The sequence below is a fragment of the Sus scrofa genome, chromosome 7 (assembly GCF_054392235.1).
Source record: "Sus scrofa isolate SSC_HxYL_T2T_F1_AM1 chromosome 7, Sscrofa_HxYL_maternal_Yorkshire_Landrace_v2.0, whole genome shotgun sequence".
NCBI lineage: Eukaryota > Metazoa > Chordata > Mammalia > Artiodactyla > Suidae > Sus > Sus scrofa.
The window spans coordinates 55,120,283-55,138,465 of record NC_139389.1 but is presented as its reverse complement, the minus strand read 5'-3'; the positions used below and the strand labels follow the sequence as shown (position 1 = coordinate 55,138,465).

Genomic DNA, 18,183 nt, shown 5'->3' with positions numbered 1-18,183 from the left:
GAGCACCACCTCCTGCTTTAACTCCTCCAGTGACCTCTGCTGCTGCTGCAGGCTGATCCCTGCACTTCTGACCTCGCAACCTGAGGTCCAGCCGCATCCCACAGGGGGTGTGGGGGCCACCTCCTTCCTCCCTGGTCACCTTTGCCTGGCAGCCTCTTGTCCGTGGCCACACTTACCTCCTCACCCTGGTGCTTCCCAGGGAGAGCTGGACGCCCCTGTGCCTCCCACCGAGACCAGGAAACCTCCAAGGAACTTGATGGCCACGAGCCTCCCCCTCCCATGGGTGCGTTCGTGGTGGGGGCACAGCTGCCACACCATGCGCAACTCCACACACACCTCCAGGACCAGGGGCGGGGGTCTCAGCTGTGAGAATTCCTCACACTCCCCGTTCACTCCCATCTGCCAGACAGCTATGTTCACTCCTCCCATCTTCAAGACACGTGTCTTCACATCACTCCAGGGCCGTGGCAGACCTCCCATGAATGCTAGCGGTATTTCCAACAGCCAAGAAATCTTTATGGGACAGTGAAGAATATCAGAAAGCTCAACATTTTTGGCAATGAAGGAGTTATCATTATAAACTACGTAAATTATAGTGTGATAAAACCGTCATTACATTTAGAAAAAAGGATCCGTACCTTTGAGAGAGGAAGGTACTCAAGCTTTGATGGGTGAGGCGATGAGCGGGCTAGCATGTGCTTCCCAGCTCCTGGGCTGTGGGGCAGGGAGCTTCCTGGAGCGGCTGTACCGGCTTACACACCTGGGGGGCTTCCAACAACAGGATGAATTCTCTCACTCTTCTGGGGCCTGAAGTCCAAAGTCAAGGTCCTGCATATCCTCAGGAGGCTCTTTGGGGACTTGGGGGGAGAGGGTCCTTTATGCCTCTTCCAGCTTCTGGCAGCTCTAGACATCCTTCCTCTCCTTGGCTCGGGGCTGCCTCACTTTAATCTCTACCTCTTTCTTCAGATCACCTCAAGCTGTGTCTGCGTGGATTTTCTCTACTGTTCATACAAAGCTCAACTGTCATTGGACTTATGGCCCATCCGCATAACCCAGGATGCTCTCACCTCAAGTTCTTTAACTACCACCTGCAAAAACCCTTTTACTAAATATGGGCACATCAAATTCTAGGTATTTCAACATGGACCAACTTTTTTAGAGGTCACCATTCTACCCACAACAGATGAGAGATGAAAAAAAAATTGTTCCTAATTGCTGAAGAAGGGGTATGAGCACATCGAGGGTTCTATACCAGCCTGTGTACTTTGCACTTGTCAGAAATTCTCCCCTTAATAACTTTAAAAAAGCTCTGTTATGTACTGAGCTGCTAGTATTTGCCAGACCATGGGGACTCGATTGAAATCAAGATCAAGGCCCAGCTACCAGGAGCTCACCGTCTATGGGAGAAATGATATAGACTTGATTATTTAATTAATTTAATTAATAAAAAATGTGTAACATCAAAATAAATGTAGGAAAAAAAAAAACGCAGTATGGGGAGGAGTTCCTGTTGTGGCTCAGTGGCTAACCAATCCGACTAGGAACCATGAGGCTGGGGTTCAATCCCTGGCCTTGCTCAGTGGGCTAAGGACCTGGCATTGCCGTGAGCTGTGGTGTATGTCGCAGATGAGTCTCAGATGTGGTGTTGCAGTGGCTGTGGTGTAGGCCAGTGGCTACAGATCCAATTAGACCCCTAGCCTGGGAACCGCCATATGCTGCAGGTGCAGCCCTAAAAAAAGACAAAACAAAACAGTATAGGGGAAACACAGCAGTAGCTCACAGTGGAGTATTTCAAACAGAACAAAGAGTCGCGCAAAGGCCCTGAGGGTAGGAAGGCTGCTCAGAGTGTGGCAGAGAGGAAAGAACATAAAAAATTGCTTTTCCAGACCTAGCAGAAAAATACAGGTTACACACTGAAGGTGAATTTCTGATAACACACTACTTTTTTCATAGAAGTATGTTTCATACAATGTTTAGGACATTCTTATAATAAGAAAAAATGATTTATTATGTGTCTGATATTCCCTCTTACTGGATGTCCTATATTTTAACTGCAACCCAATGAAAGAGAATTCCAGAGATGCTCTGCCCTTTAATGGCACCAGCTCCCTCTAGCCCCATCGTAGAGGTTTTTCATTCCCTTTGTCCTTACATCCAATTCATGAAAACCTTCCGGTAAGTTTTTTTTCGAAATGCCCTTTTTCATCGGCTGGCAGAAAAGTTCTAATCAAACTGAAATTTTGTGTCTAATCTTTAATTGCCAACCTTGAAAAAACATATGAACTAGATATACCCTCATGAGAGAATGACTTATCATTTTTTATCTTAATCTAGCACAGAACCCGTGGCCCTGGACACTGTGGGAGTGGCTTTAACCTGAGAGGCTCTCCCCTCAGAGAGGAGGAGTTATTCAGCTGCAACAACAGCTTACAAACCCCTGTGAACTGGGCATTGAGTTGCTGAGCCAAGTGGGAGACAGCCTTTCCTAAGGTAAGGTCTGATTTTATACATCTGTGTAATGTGCTCTTAGTACAAGGAAATCTCTGTTTTACACTCAGATGGTGACTTCTTGGTATGCGTGGGGGACAGTTCAAGGTGATTATTCAATCACTGTTGGAGGCATTGTTACAGAAATGGATACATGAAGAATTTAGAAAGCTAGGCATGAGAATTTAGGTGTGAGAAACATTAATGTTGTGATGAGAACAGAGAATGATAGAATTTTGGCCAGTCTGAGGATATGACCAGGGTAGGAGAGAGCAGGTGTTTAGGCTGAGCTTCCCATGCTCTGTGGAAGGAGTTGGCACACAGCAGGTGCAAACTGTGATGCTGAGATACTCTGCAGACTTTGGACTTTCAAAGTTAAGCTTTATTACAAGAGGACTAACTGAGTCAATGCCAGCATAACTAGATTTTAACTTAATATTTTCTATAATCAGCCAGCTGGCAAGTCCCCTTCTCTCCCTGGGGATCAGCCAGCTCATGGCCAACCTTGAAATTGGCCTGAGCAGGGTTTATTGACCTTGCGCCTTTTGTCTTTTCAGGGAGGCAATTCTTGTGGGGAGCTGCCTTGACCACTGCATTTTTTTTCTTTTCTTTCTTTCTTTCTCTTCTTTTGTTTTTTAAGGGCCGCACCTGCAGGATATGGGAGTTCGCTGGCTAGGAGTCAAATCAGAGCTGCAGCTGCTGGCCAACACCACAGCCACAGCAATGCCATATCTGAGCCGCATCTGTGACCTACACCATAGCTCACAGCAATGCCTGATCCCCTGACCCACTGAACACGGCCAGGGGTTGGACCTGCATCGTCATGGGTACTAGTCGGATTCATTTTCGTTGCCCCACATCAGGAATTCCAATGCCCCCCCCCCTTTTTTTTTTGTTTTTTGTTTTTTTGTTTTTTTTTTTTTTTTTTGTCTTTTGTCTTTTTTGTTGTTGTTGTTGCTATTTCTTGGGCCGCTCCCGTGGCATATGGAGGTTCCCAGGCTAGGGGTTGAATCGGAGCTGTAGCCACCGGCCTACGCCAGAGGCACAGCAACGCAGGATCCGAGCCGAGTCTGCAACCTACACCACAGCTCATGGCAATGCCAGATCGTTAACCCACTGAGCAAGGCCGGGGACCGAACCCGCAACCTCATGGTTCCTAGTCGGATTCGTTAACCACTGCGCCACGACGGGAACTCCTTTTTTTTTTTTTTTTTTAGTTAAAAATACTTGTTATAGAAATGTCCATTTCATTAGGCTTAAGAAATGTCCTTGACAGTAATGGTAACGGAGATATTTCCTCCAACTGGCCATCTTTACACCTCTCAGCTATCTGCAGGGATACAAGTGTTATAAGAAACCATCACTTCATGGAGTTCCCGTCGTGGCACAGCAGAAATGAACCCGACTGGGAACCGTGAGGTTGCGGGTTCGATCCCTGGCCTCACTCAGTGGGTTAAGGATCCGGTGTTGCCATGAGCTGTGGTGTAGGTCGCAGACGTGGCTCGGATTTGGCATTGCTGTGGCTGTGGTGTAGGCCCGCAGCTGCAGCTCCGATTAGATCCCGAGCCTGGGAAACTCCACATGCCATGAGTGTGGCCCTCAAAAGACAAAAAAAAAAAAGAGAGAGAGAGAGAGAGAGAGACAGAGAGAAAGAAACCATCATTTCATCAATGCTGTGGACACTGTGAAGATGAAGAGGCTCACTTGTCTTTTCATTTCCCTGTGTACTGTCGAAAGAGCACAGTGTGTAGGTGAAGTTCCTCTCTTGCCCAGTGACAGCCCAGAGAGGAGAGTGAGGCTGCAATGGGTAGAGGAGAATTACCACATTTTACAAAATACTTTCTTCTGGGAGATTACATAGTACCACAGGCCACGGCACCAACCATGATTTACTTCCAACTCAATAGCCAATAAATGCATCTGCTAGGACATGGTTGATGACAAAAGCTGGATAAAATGCAGACTGACTGATGGTGGACAATCAGATGCACGTGGGAGGCAAGCCCCTCCCCCATCGGGGCACCTCTACCCCGTGATGTGGCGCCCTCCCTCCTCACTTAGTCCTAGGCTGGATTGGCAGGACTATGACCGAACGTGTCATTTAAGCTCTGAACCTTGGTTTCATTTCCCGAAAAATGGAGATACTATCTCATGAGGCTGCTGGAGGATTAAAGATATGCTGTATCCAAAGGGTTGGTCAGGACCAATAGGTTTTCAATCAGTGTTAGTTGTCTCATCGGTCCCCGCCTAACACCCACCCATGCATCTTCACAAAGACTCAGTGCTCAGCCTGTCGAGACAATCAGATTTTACCCAGTGGAGACTGGATTATGGTTTGGTGCAATTTCCTGCAGCTGACATTTGAGGATGAGAATGTGGGCCAAGGAAGGCATCCCAGAGGCACTTCCACCTCTGCCATGAAAGAGGCAGACGCTCCTCCAACCTCTTTTTGGTGTTGTTCAGTCATAAATCATAAAGACCTTCGGCTTCTGCAGCTTTATCCTTTGTCCATTCACTCATTCACTCAGGTTGAGAGAGACCAGCAGACAGCCATCATGGCGGGGAAGCCCATTCTTCACTATTTCAATGGCCGAGGCAGAATGGAGTGTATCCGGTGGCTCCTGGCTGCAGCTGGAGTGGAGGTAGGGCCTGAGTTCCTTCATCTTAGCTGCATCTAAATTGACTGTATTGGAGATCCTGCTGTGGCACAGTGGGGTTAAGAATCAGACCCTGGCTCGGGCGGGGGTCGCTCCAGAGGCATAGGTTGGATCCCCAGCCAGGGCTTTGTGAGATAAAGGATCTGGGGTTGCGGCAGTAGGTCATAGAGCTGTGACTGGGATTCAGTCCCTGGCCTGGGAACTTCCGTATGCCTAAATAAATTGACTGTTTCAAAGTACTTTTCTCACACAAGCTAGGAAACTTTTCTTACTAAATACCTTGTGAAGAGTTTGCATTAAAAAAAAATTTATTAAAAAAAATAAAAAATAAAAAAATAAGAAAAATTTATTAGTAGTTCCCTGGTGGTCTAGTGCTTAAGGATCTGGTGCTGTCACTGCTGTGACTCGGGTATGACCCTGGCTCAAAACTTACCCATGATGTGGACACTGCTAAAAGAAAAAAAAAGAGTTCATTAGATATTAAGATATTAACAGACTTACTATTAAAATGTGCCTTATCAAACATAGTAAACAATTAAAATAAAGTTAATAATCAGTTTGTGGTTGGCCTTATTTGGATTTTGATTTTTTAACTTTCAAATATTATTTATGACATTGACCCAACAATTAGAAACATGAACATTAAATACTTACTGATCAAAAGTAATTATTGTTAATGTGTAAGTTGGGATGAAGAATTGTGTCTACTTTAAAGATAGTTCTTGGAGGTCCTGTCGTGAAGCAGTGGAAACAAATCTGACTAGGAACCATGAGGTTGCGGGTTCAATCCCTGGCCTCGCTCAGTGCATCAAGGATCCTGCTTGACTTGCGCTGTGGTGTAGCTCACAGGTTCAGCTTGGATCCCAAGTTGCTGTGGCTGTGGTGTAGGCCGGCAACTGTAGCTCCAATTAGACCTCTTGCTTGGGAATCTCCATATGCCGGGAGAGAGAATCATTATATTTTCTGTTTATTTTTGTACATACCAGGAATGTCCATAATGAAAAGAAAAATAGTAACATTAGAAAATAAATGTAACTAAACTTAAAACCTAAACCAGAAATAGGGAGAGGGGAGATGGTGACAAACTGCCCGTTAGATGTAATACATTCACTGAGCAATGATTTTCTGGGCAACCTTGAAGTGCCAGGGTCTGTGCCAACTCCTAGCCATTCAGGGATGGACAAGACAGACACAGTCCCTGCTGTCACACACCTTACACTCCAGTGAGGATGCAGGCAAGTGGGTGATTCAAATAGGAGTGGGAGCTTCTAGAGAACAGCCAAGCATTTCACAGTGTTCAAATCATATTCACAGAGTTCAAAGGCCACATTCCCAGCAGCAAACTGCTGGGTTTCTGTGGGACTCTGTTGAGTGCTGCCCTCTACGGGTGCCACCGAGATAAGCACTTCTCTGCCCAGGTTGGAGGACCCAGCACCTCTGTGAGGGTTTCTGGGGGGAGGGGGGGTCATGGAGACGCAGGAGATGTGGTCCCTCCGGGGACAGCAGTAAAGGAGGGATCCAGGTGAGGTGGTGTCATGTGGGGTAACCTCCAGTGTGCTCCCTTAGCCTGCTAACATCCTGTTTACCTGAGCCTTGAGATTACACTATCCTGATTGCTTCATGAGGGCACAGGACATTAGCCTGGTCCTTTCTTGAGTTCACGGAGAAACAAGTACACAGAAAATCAAATTGTGCCATCCAGGCTGTTTTCCTTCCATAAATCAACAACCACCAGTTTTTGCTGTGGTCCAGCTCGGAGGTTCAAGGATGCGTCCAGAGCCCCTGGGCAGGAGGAGCTCAGCACAGGAGGCTGAAGCAGGGCAGATGCTGAGAGCATCCAGGCTCCTCCCCCAGGCCAGCCTGACTGAGGTGGGGTTGGGGGGCAGGCTGGCCAGAGGCCCTTGGTCAGGATTCTGGCTGCTCTGGGCCCAGAGGCTGAGCCTCACAACCCCAACCATCTCTGCCAGCCTCACCAGCAGCCTCTCCCACCCCCCCCTCCGCTACCCTCCCACGGAGACCACCCACCACCCTTATGTTGTCTTGAACTTGGTTGCTTTATCAAATTGTTGCCCACACACCTCACTCTCTGTGTATATTCTCACTCTGTGGGATCAGGTAGATCCACAAGGAACTGTTCCAATGAGCTAGAAGCCCACCAATTCCCAAACTTTTCAACATGAAGACCCCCTTTTCAAATATAAAATTGAACACAGGGAGGTGACACAAGCAGAGGCCCCTGGTGGCAGGATCTTGGGGGTCACTGGCACCGTGGATCCCCCATGCTGGGGGACACCCAACAGCCTGTCCTGATCTCAGAGGGACACAAAGGCTTTCCAGAGATAGTGAAGCCCCAGAACTAGAGGAACTTCCCAGCCCCTTCCCTCCAGTGACAGCCCCCTCCCTAATCACCACCTAATGGTTGACAGAGGTGGAGACGGGGTGGCGGTGAACTGAACTTTCAAAGGGATCAATCACAAGCCGCAAATCCTGGTTTATCTTGGTGGCTCTACTCTAAATTTCCAGATGGCCATGATCGCTGTCCTCTGTGCACCCTGCTAAACTCTGAAATCTTACCTTCCCCGTGGTCTCTACCAGACAGGGGCCATTCTAGCTCAGGAATGCTGAATGAAATAACAAAATCTCTCTGCTGCCTTCTGCTTTTCAGTTTGAAGAGAAATTTATTAAGACTCCAGAAGACCTGGATAAGTTAACAAATGGTAAGAGCAGGAAACTAAATTCTCCTGATGGGAGGAGAATCTAGTAGAAGTCTTAAGCTGAGGTTTGAACACCAGCAATGTCTTGTGTGTGTGTGTGTGTGTGTGTGTGTGTGTGTGTGTGTGTGTGTGTGGTGGGAATGAGAGAGGGAGAAACATGGTTAAAGGTGGGGAGTGGGGCCCCTTGAGCAGGTTTTGCAGTTCACTCAGGACTAGGAAGGGCTGAAACTCGGAGTATTTGCTAAAGGAACCCGCCCTGGTGCCCTGTGAATGCCCTCTCTTTATCGATTCTCCCTGCCTTTTTGCACCCTGAGTGAACACTATCTGTTCAGAACCCCACATCACCCCCCCACTCAAGGACAGGAAAACACATGCATTGGAGAGAAGGGGGGCGGGGGAGACACAGGCCCAGCAGGTGCCTTGAATTCTTTTCTCTGATGAGTTTGGCGAGGTAACATCCTATCGATATTGCAGACTCAAATAACCAGGTGGAGTTGACCTAGTTGGAGTTCGGGTGAGTGTGTGAGGATGGAGACAAAGGAGAGGGGCCAGCAGCCGTGGAGTGGGGAAAGCAGGCCTCCCCTGCGCATTCTCCAGTGGTGGGACTTGAGGAGCATACAGAAAACCTGAGAACCCCATGAACGCCATGAGACTTCCTATGGGAACTTCCCATTTGACTTGACAACTAGCTGGTAGTGGAACCTCTCTTCTCTTCTTCCTACAAATTCTTGAAGACAAGACTTCCTTGGTGCCTCACTGTGTTAAAGTTCAGTGTTCTCAGTGTTGTGGCACAAGTTTGTTCCCTGGCCCTAAAACTTCCACGTGCCATGGGCCTGGCAGAAAAGAAAAAAAAAAAAAAAATCCCTGAAGGCAAACCAAACACCTACAATAAAGGGAACTACTGTTGCCTGAATGGGAAATAAGAGGATAAAGGAAAAAACAGATTCAAAAATAAAAGGCAGATTGATAAGGAAAAGGATGACAGGAAGCTCAAAGCAAAGTTCTCTTTCCACTGACATGTTACCCGGCTATCATTTTTATTTCCTTTTATATCTTGAGTCATTTCAACAAGCATTTTGATGCATCAGGCATTTCACTCCACTTCTTTTCTTCTTTCACAAGATGGGAGTTTGCTGTTCCAGCAAGTGCCCATGGTTGAGATTGACGGGATGAAGCTGGTGCAGACCAGGGCCATCCTCAACTACATCGCCACCAAGTACAACCTCTACGGGAAGGACGCCAAGGAGAGAGCCCTGTACGGTATTCTCTTCACCGTGTGAAATCAGCAGTTAATGGGAACAGTTTAGGTTCTACCTAGGACTGTTTCAGGGGATTGTGACCAATAGCAGGAAGGGTCTCGGTGGGTGTAACCGAGATGCAGTACTGCAGAGACCCATGAGGGTGAGAGACGAGTCAACTTGAGTGGAATCAAGCGCTTATGTAAAAGGATGTGGTCCATGGATGCAGCACCGTGGTTTCCACACACTGATGACCTTGAAGCTGGGAGAATGATGGAACCATGACTCCGGGGACTCAGGCCCTTTTGAGTGGGACACCTGTCAACAGCTAGAGGAAAGGGACAAAGCATCTGCGTGTCTAGAAGATAAGGCACAATAAGGGGAGGATATAAAGAGTTGATTCTTAAGTTCCCCAAATTAGAAGAATGGTGACCAGGTGCCTAATTTATCAGCCCTTTACGTGGGCCAACCCCTTAGCAGGGTTACCAGAGCCTGAGCCTAAGGTGGTAGGGTTCCCTCAAGCATGTTGGTGGTACAGTCTGGCTCAGCCAGATTTATCTCTACGACTGTATCAGGAGGGTTCTCCTCTCTGCTGTGACGGGACTAAATGAAATGAAAATCACATAACAAACTGTGACAGTTACTGATAAAGTTAGGCGTGGAATTACCCCATGACTCAGGAACTCCACGATTCAAGGGATTGAAAACTACGACCACACTGATAACTGTAGACAAACATTCCTAGCAGGGTTGTTCCTAATATTCAAAAAGTGGAAACAAGACAAATGTCCACTAACTGGCGAATGGGTGGACAAAGGCTGGGACAGCCGAAGAATGGAATCCGATTTGGCCAGGAAAAGGGACGAAGCCCAGATGCATGCTACAGCGTAGATGCACCTTAAAGATATTCTCTTATGGAAAAGGAACCAGACACAGACAACAGACATTGTATGATTCCACCTGTCTGACATGTGCAGGCCATTCATATTCATAAAGCCAAATGTAGTTTGATGATTGCCAGGAGCTGGAGGGAGGGAAGAATGTGGAATGCCTGAAAAAGCACTCAGCATGTCTTTCTGGAGTGATTAAAATATTTTTGGAATTGGAGTGTGATGATGGTACAAAGTTCTGTGAATTTGCCAAGAAAAAAATAATCACAGAATTTTACCTTTGGTTTTTTTGTTTGTTTGTTTGTTTTGGTTTTTTTTTTTTGTTTTTGCTTTTCAGGGCTGCCCCTGTGGCATATGGAAGTTCCCAGGCTAGGGGTCGAATCAGAACTACAGCTGCCGGCCTGCACCACAGCCACAGCAACACAGGACCCAAGCCACCTCTGTGACCTACACCACAGCTCACAGCAACACTGGACCCTAACCCACTGAGCAAGGGCAGGCATCAAACCCGCATCCTGTAATAATCGGGTTTGTTACCACTGAGCCACAAGGGGAGCTCCGAATTTTACATTTAAAAGGGTGACATTACGCTATGTGGATTGTATTTCCATAAACTTTTATTTAAAACCATCGTGTGGGAAACCGTGTTTGGAAGAAAAACAATACAATCACCTGGAATACGCATTATAGGAAGGCTATGAAGAGTTGCACTCTATCATGGGATGTTTTGGGGGGCGAGTCTTGAGAAACACCAACAAGGCCAGCATCAGGCAACAGTACTTGGAGGGGGTTCTGGGACCAGGTTCTATGGGAAAGGACTAGAGGAAGTGTTGGTACTGGGCTATTAATTGAGGTGGTGCTGATGCATCACACTAGCTGTGCACAGAACACACCATAGCAGAGATGGAAACCCCTACGTGGGGTCTCAGTGGTTACCTGCAGTGATTCCACCCATTTCTCATGCCTGTGACGCTGGACAGGTGACCAGTGTGCACTGTCCCTATATTTGGTCATGGGTGGAACAAAAGTATTAGACCTAAATCTAGATTGATGGCTTGTTCTAGAATGAGATGTTAAGACTAGTAAAAGTCATAGCTGAAGGAGTGGCATATTAACAGTGCACCCAATGGAGGTGAATTACTTTATCACCTCCTGACGCCCCATTCTTATCTACTCTTAAACTCTAGAATCCAAGGAAGGAGATTTTTGACAATTTGGTCATTTTGCCTCACAGGATTGATATGTATACAGAAGGTGTGGCAGATTTGGGTGAAATGATCTTGCTGTTGCCACTGTGCCCACCCAATGAAAAAGATGCCAAGGTGGCCTCGATCAAAGAAAAATCGACAAACCGTTATCTTCCTGCATTTGAAAAAGTAAGTGGACCGTTCAGCATTTTGGGCACTGAGATTAGAGGACAAAGAAAAGTAGTGCGTGGCATTCCCGGGGCATTGACCTTGGCTGGCATTCCTGGGGCACTGACCTTCACCTCTGTCAGCCTTCCCAAAAGTTAATGTACCACCCTGACTCTCAGGGCATTTTATCAAAATCCTCTGTGAGGAAGAACTGAACCAGTTTTACCCAGGTTATAATTGTTCAGCAAAATTTCCGTTTACTGGGGCTCAGTCTGGAATTCTCTGCTCAGTGGAATAAAGTTCATGGTTCTACTTAGAGCTTGGGCTGGGGAAGCTCCGAGAGCCACACTGGAGCCTGGAAGAGATGGATCTTTACAACACAGTGCAGGGGCTTTTCATCCAAGACAGGCACGATGAATGAAACACATCAGAAAATATTCTGATACCATGGACAGGGAGACAGAAGACCAGGTACCCATCAGGAGAATGCTGTAGCGTTTCGAGGATGGAGGGGATGAGGGCAGAGATGCAGAGATGGGGGTGGTGGGGTGGAGAGACAGAGGAAAAGCTGTTCAAGAAAACAGAAGCTACCAATTGGGATACGGTTCTCAGACTTTCAAAGGGAGTTGTATAAAACCAAGGAAGTCATGTCCCATCATTATATGAGGTATAAATATTAATGTTTCTCTTGGAAGGTAAGAGGAGAACAGTTCAAGAGCAAAACCATCTAACATCATGCCAAACAAAAATCATACAGCAAAACAACAACAACAACCAAACCCCCAAACCACCAAAAACGTTGTCAGAGTTAGTTACAAGAAGCTTACAGAGAAACAAAAGGATTAACACGGACACCCTAAGAAGTTTAAATCATTCATTCATTAAGTTAGCAAGTGTTAACTCATTGTTTATGTGTCTGGTCCTATTCAAGGAGTCAAATATCAGGAAATACACTCTCCTGGCCTTGGGACGCTCATAGTTTGTGCACATTCATACGACGGAAACAGGATGGAAATCTATAGTTACTACAGTTTCAGTACATTCATATCGTGAAATCAAAGGCCCCCATGATGACATAGATGAAAAGTGCATATTACAATATAGCACTTGATGTTTCATTTTGGTTTTTAATTTCTTACCCATACCTCTACCTGGATATATAGTCTGGTAGGGTATTTGCCAAAACGTTAACATCTTCAGTGGTGGTGCCATGGGAGATTTTTTTTCTCCCTCTGGGATTTTCATATTGTTGCAATATTTTAAATAAGCATCGCATGTTTCTCCCGTATTTCTTAGTGGAAAGCTCAACATACAAAAAAAATTGGAAGAGATATACAGTGAACTCAGCACCTAGATTCAAAAATTCACATTTTATTATTACATTTGCTTCATCACATTTCTCCCCATCCTTCTTTCCTCCAATCAAACATGCTATTTGCTTCTGTATTTCAAAGTAAGTTGCAGACATTAAACGCAGTCACCCCGAGGCAGCTCAGCATGCAGTGGTAATGTTTTCCACACTGTTACGGACAGACACGGGTGGCATAGGAGTCAGAGCCGATGTGGGCAGAGGGGTGGGAGTTCAAGTCGATGCAGATTGATTTCAGGTCCCAGAGAGAGAGGCCAGGAAATAAGGAGAGCAGACAAGAGAAGAAATGTGGACTCGGCAATAGTTAGTAGGCTTGTAGGAGGCTGCCATAAATACGGAATCACTGCCCGAGGGAGGGAGAGAGACAGAGACACAGGCAGAGGCAGAGGCAGAGGCAGAGACAGAGATGAAGGGTCAGGACATGAAGCTCAGGGCTGCACACTCCAGGGTGTGGGGACAACAGAACCCAGTGCAGAGGGGGGCTGAGCCCTGGACCCAGAGGAAGAAGCAAGGAAGGCAGCCACAGGGAGCCAGGGGGCAGAAGGAAATGGTGGCCTGGCTCCCCTGAGGACTGAGGAGGGGACAGCAGGAACCCCCCAGGACCCTGTCAGGGAATCGGGGGAGAGCAGAAGGTGTGAGGGTCCGCACCCACCCAGTGAGGGGGGAGGGGACCTGGGCTGGGGGGCGGTGGGGCAGGAGCAGCGCCCAGCCTGTGCTCCCGGACCTGTGCTCCTGGGCTGACCCCTCCCTCCGCCAGGTGTTGAAGAGCCATGGACAAGACTACCTTGTGGGCAACAAGCTGAGCAGGGCTGACATCCAGCTGGTTGAACTTCTCTACTACGTGGAAGAGCTGGACCCCAGCCTGCTGGCCAACTTCCCTCTGCTGAAGGTGAGCTCTGTCAGCCTGGGGCTGGCCCCCACCTCCCCCCTGGGATCTGCTGTCTGGACTCTGGGGCTCCCATGGCAGGGTCCCCATCACTGTGCAGGCCTCCTGCCCCCAGGTGTCCAACCTCAGCTCTGAGGCCCTGGTCTGGGGCCTGGAAAGATCTGGTCACACCCAGGACATTGGGGGTCGAGGCTGCCCTCGGGAGGGGGACTCGCCTCTTCCAAGCAGAGAGGCCAGGGCTGGGTGTCCCCTGGCCCCTGGTCCGTGACACTCTCTGTCCTCATTCCTCTTTGCTGCCCTTTAGCCCAGGGGCGTCCTCCTCTTTCCCACCTGCGTCTGTCTGAGCGGCTCCCGCCATCCAGTTCCTCCCTCAGCTCCTGTTCCTTGTCTCCCACGCTGGCTTCTCTCTCCCCGTCTCCCTCTCTCTGAGCGCACAGTGGTTTGGACAGGCCTGTGCTTCACCTTTTCTGATTTCTGTCTTGAGTTCCAGCCCAATTAATTGCCCTCTCTCTTCTGTCTTGAGATCTGGGGGCCGTTCCCGGTTGACGTCTGGGACCCAGGACTCTTCCTGGTCCTGCACGAGACAGTGACTCTGCAGGGTCTCTGTGTGGGAGGAAGATGGGGAGACGTGAGCTGAATGCAGTGTGACCCTAGACGTCTCTGGGGGAGAACGCTACAGCGCTGTCACCCTCGTGTCTCCGTGGGTGTCTGTGTCCAGCCTCCTCCTGGTGCTGAGGGAGGGGCCTTGGCTGGTCCTGGTCTGGGGGGGCCTCTGTGTCCCTGGCTTGTGCCAGTGACAGGCTGGTCCTGGGCTGCACTGTGAGCTGTGCTCTTGTGCATTGCAGGCCCTGAAAACCAGAGTCAGCAACCTCCCCACGGTGAAGAAGTTTCTGCAGCCTGGCAGCCAGAGGAAGCCTCCTATGGATGCGAAAAAATTAGAAGAAGCCAAGAATATTTTCCGGATTAAATAAAGCCGGCTGAGTGTCCCAGGACACCCAGGACCAATCTTCTGAAAGTTGCTATCAATCAACTGCTTGACCTAAATGTAGATCCCAGTTATCGTCAATCTAATAAATGTTTCCACAGTGTAAGTGTTCATTAGAATTCAGATTTAGATGCAAAACAATCAATTTTGTTTTGTTCGCACGCAATATCATGATCTTCTCCCGGAATGTACCTGAGACTTAAACATAATTAAATGAGGCAAAACCATCACGGAGTCCTTGATCTGTTCCCCAAACCGTCATACAACTACTCTCATTATCAAAAAGATTTAAGCCAAAACTCTCATAGGACAGTCTTGGTGACACAAAAGTCGTCTTTCCTTTTTGTATTTTGCTGACCCACAACCGAAAAACTTATTTTTCCTCTTTTTTTCTTTTTAAGAGAACACTTTTCCTTCAGATAACCAACCCTTTTTTCCTATTCCGTTTCAAAACTAACATTTATTTTATATCTGACATGGAACACTGAGTGTTCTGGGAGCATGGTAACTGTTGATGAACAAGCCAGATATAGTTTCTGTCCTCAAAGAGGTTCCTCTAGTGAGAGAAGCAGCAAAATGGGTAATTTCTAATCCTAAATCATGCCTACCTTTTGTGTGGTGTTCCTAGAGCTGCTGTTACAAATGACCACAAGGTTAGTGGTTAAACACAATGGGAACTTAATTTCCTCAGAGTTCTGTAGGCTCTTCCATTGAAATCTCCCCTTTTAGGAAAGGATTCTTCCTCACCTCTTCCTAGCATCTCGTGGTTGCTGTCCATCCTTGGCCATCCTTAGCTTATAGATGCACAACTCCCATCTCTGCCTCAGTCTGTCACATGGTTTCCTTTCTGGTGCCTCTACCCAAATTTCTCTATTCTCCTAAGGACACCAGCAATCAGATTTGGGCCCATCTCAATCCAGTAGGGCCCCATCTTAAATTGAGGATGTCTGCAAAGACCCCGTTTCCAGATTAAAGTTACCCTCACGGGTACCCGGGGTTAGGAATTCAACATACCCTTCAGCAGGGAACACGATTTCCTTACAACCCATGAGCTAGGGGGTGAGAGAATGCTGAGCAAGACCAGAATCACGCCACCACTGCTGGAATTTGTGGGTCAGCTTCTCACAAAGGAGAGTCAGGTCTGAAGGGAGATTTGAAGGAGAAACAAATTCCAGGTAGTGAAGTGGAGGGTGTGTCGAGTCTTCGGTGGGGCAGCAGGGATGTGACCGGGGAGGAGGTCGGCAGAGAGGCTGCACGGTGTGTCAGGTGTATCTGAAGAAGACGAAGCCGTGGATGTGGGCGGGGCGTGAAAGCACAAGGTGGGAGGGGCCATGAGGTGCGACCAGGGATTGGGTCCAGCGTCAGGAGGATTTGATGGCCTTGGCAAGAAGTTTGGGGGTTGTCCTTAGGAAAACAGGGAGTCACCGAAGTGCAGCCATGCACCCTGCTTTACCAGCCTGTTGTACATCTCATCAAACCATGTCTTCCTATTTTTTAAAGAGTTTTATTTTTTCCATTATAGTTGATTTACAGCATTCTGTCAATTTTCAATTTCCACTGTACTTATATCTGGAATCTAATATATGGCACAAATCACCTCTTATAGGCTAGGGGTCCAATCAGAGCTACAGCTGCCAGCCTATGCCACAGGCGCAGCCACGCAGAATCCGAGCTGTGCCTGCAACCACAGCTCACAGCAGTACCGGATCCACTGAGCAAGGCCAGGGATGGAACCCGCAACCCCATGGTTCCTAGTCCGATTCGTTTCTGCTGCGCCACAGCGGGAACTTACCAATCACGTCTTTTAAATATTCAAGTACTCAGGCTTGCATCTCAGAATAGCAAGACCACACTCCCCACCCAGTCTGTTTCCCACGTTAAATTTGGGGCTTATCGGTTCAAGAAGTCAGGCAGTCCTGGGACCCATAGAAAGTCCCATCAGTCAGTCCTCTGCTGGGACACCCGTTTTTGCTGCCCTCTTCGCCCTCTGGAGTCCTGTGGTCCCACAGACTTCCTGAATCGAGGAAGTTGGCTCCACACTGGCCATCAGTCCTTGGGCTCCACCACTGCAGAGGGAAGGAAGGGAAGGCTGTCACCCAGGCTTGGGACCTCCAGTGATAGATGGAGATACAGAGTCATTTCCCCCTGGAGTCACTGTTCAGGAGGGTCTGGGACAGTGATTTCTAGCCTCAGCCACCTACTCAGCCGGTTTCTTCTGGCTTCCCCTCCACCAGTCCTGACTGCCCATTTTCACAGGGTAAACTTCCCACTGTTGAGCGGGGGCAGCAGACAGAGGCACGGAACTTTTCTGTCCTTCATTGTTAGGCCAGCTCAGCCCAAGTTGTGCAGAGCTTTCCTTCCGGGAGCCTTCCAGGCCCCTCTGCACACTTGCCTGATCTCTCTCTACCTCTGACTCCTCAAAAAGTCCTTGCAAGGAGGAGAGGCCTTTGTTTTCCATCCCTCCAGCAATACATTCTTATACCCTTGCTCTAAACAGAGGTTCTCCACCTCCTCACACCTGGCCTTCTCCAGGTCATACTACATATTTTATCATCCCTTTTTATTAGCCTGAAGTGAACTTCATTGGACTGACTCAATGTGGCTGGTGCTGTGAATACAGAAAGAATAATATCAGCTTAACCCAAAAAGGGTGCCTGGGAAGGGGGGAGTGGTGCATCTGAAGTTTGGGGTTATCAGATGCAAATTATTATGTATAAGATGGATAAACAACAAGGTCCTATCTTATAGCACAGGGCATTGTATTCAATATCCTGTGATAACCATAATGGAAAGGAATATGAAAAAGGAATGTGTGTATATATGCATAACTGAGTTGCTTTGCTGTACAGCAGAAATTAACACATTATAAATTAACTATACTTCAGTTTTTTTAAGTAAGGGTGGCTGGGGAGAGTTTAATGAAATGCCTATTTACAAAGCTGGGGGTGGGATTAAGATACTGCAAGAGAAGTTGATGCATCTGGGGCCTTTGCCTGACCGGCACACCTGACCCCCCCCCCATAGGACAAAGGCAGAAAGCAGTAGAGGACCTAGGAATGCATGGGTGCAGGAAAGGGCCACTTGGACAGGAGCTGATGACCTTTCTAGAGCAAGGTATCCCCTGCTAGCTCAAACAGTCCAGAATATTTAAACAGTATAAAAAGGTCACAGATGATGGGAATTATCACAACGATTTGTGACTGGTCTGCACTGTAACTTTATCCATTTTTATGCTCTCCATGGTTTAGTTAGAAAACAAAGGGAAATTTATTTTTTAATTTTTGGCATGTAAACTGATTTATATATTAATTTGTATTTACTATACCAAATGTTAAATATTTTGAATACCACTCCTGGGGAATCCGTGACACAAACACATAAAGATATTTGTTACAAAGTAATTTTCAGTGGAGTTGATCCCTACACCATCCACCATTTTCATGGAGAGATTTTACATATACATACACACACACACACATACACATACATACATACATATATACGTAAGTAGATTTCTCCAACTGTCCTGGAAGGATTGGGTCAGGATTTGAGCTAGCATATAGAGCAACTTGCCAATTTTCCAAACTCTTCTTGAAGAACAA

General features: G+C 47.5%; 1 protein-coding gene across 1 annotated transcript; it reads left to right on the top strand.

The window, feature by feature from the left end:
* The first annotated feature begins 2,408 nt into the window (after positions 1 to 2,408).
* GSTA1 (glutathione S-transferase alpha 1) lies at positions 2,409 to 14,807 on the top strand. Its single transcript, NM_214389.2, is given in 7 exon segments — positions 2,409 to 2,490; positions 5,016 to 5,129; positions 7,810 to 7,861; positions 8,981 to 9,113; positions 11,221 to 11,362; positions 13,468 to 13,599; positions 14,442 to 14,807. Coding segments are annotated over 6 exon segments (672 nt in total). The 5' UTR covers positions 2,409 to 2,490; positions 5,016 to 5,042; the 3' UTR covers positions 14,568 to 14,807.
* Positions 14,808 to 18,183: the final 3,376 nt, after the last annotated feature.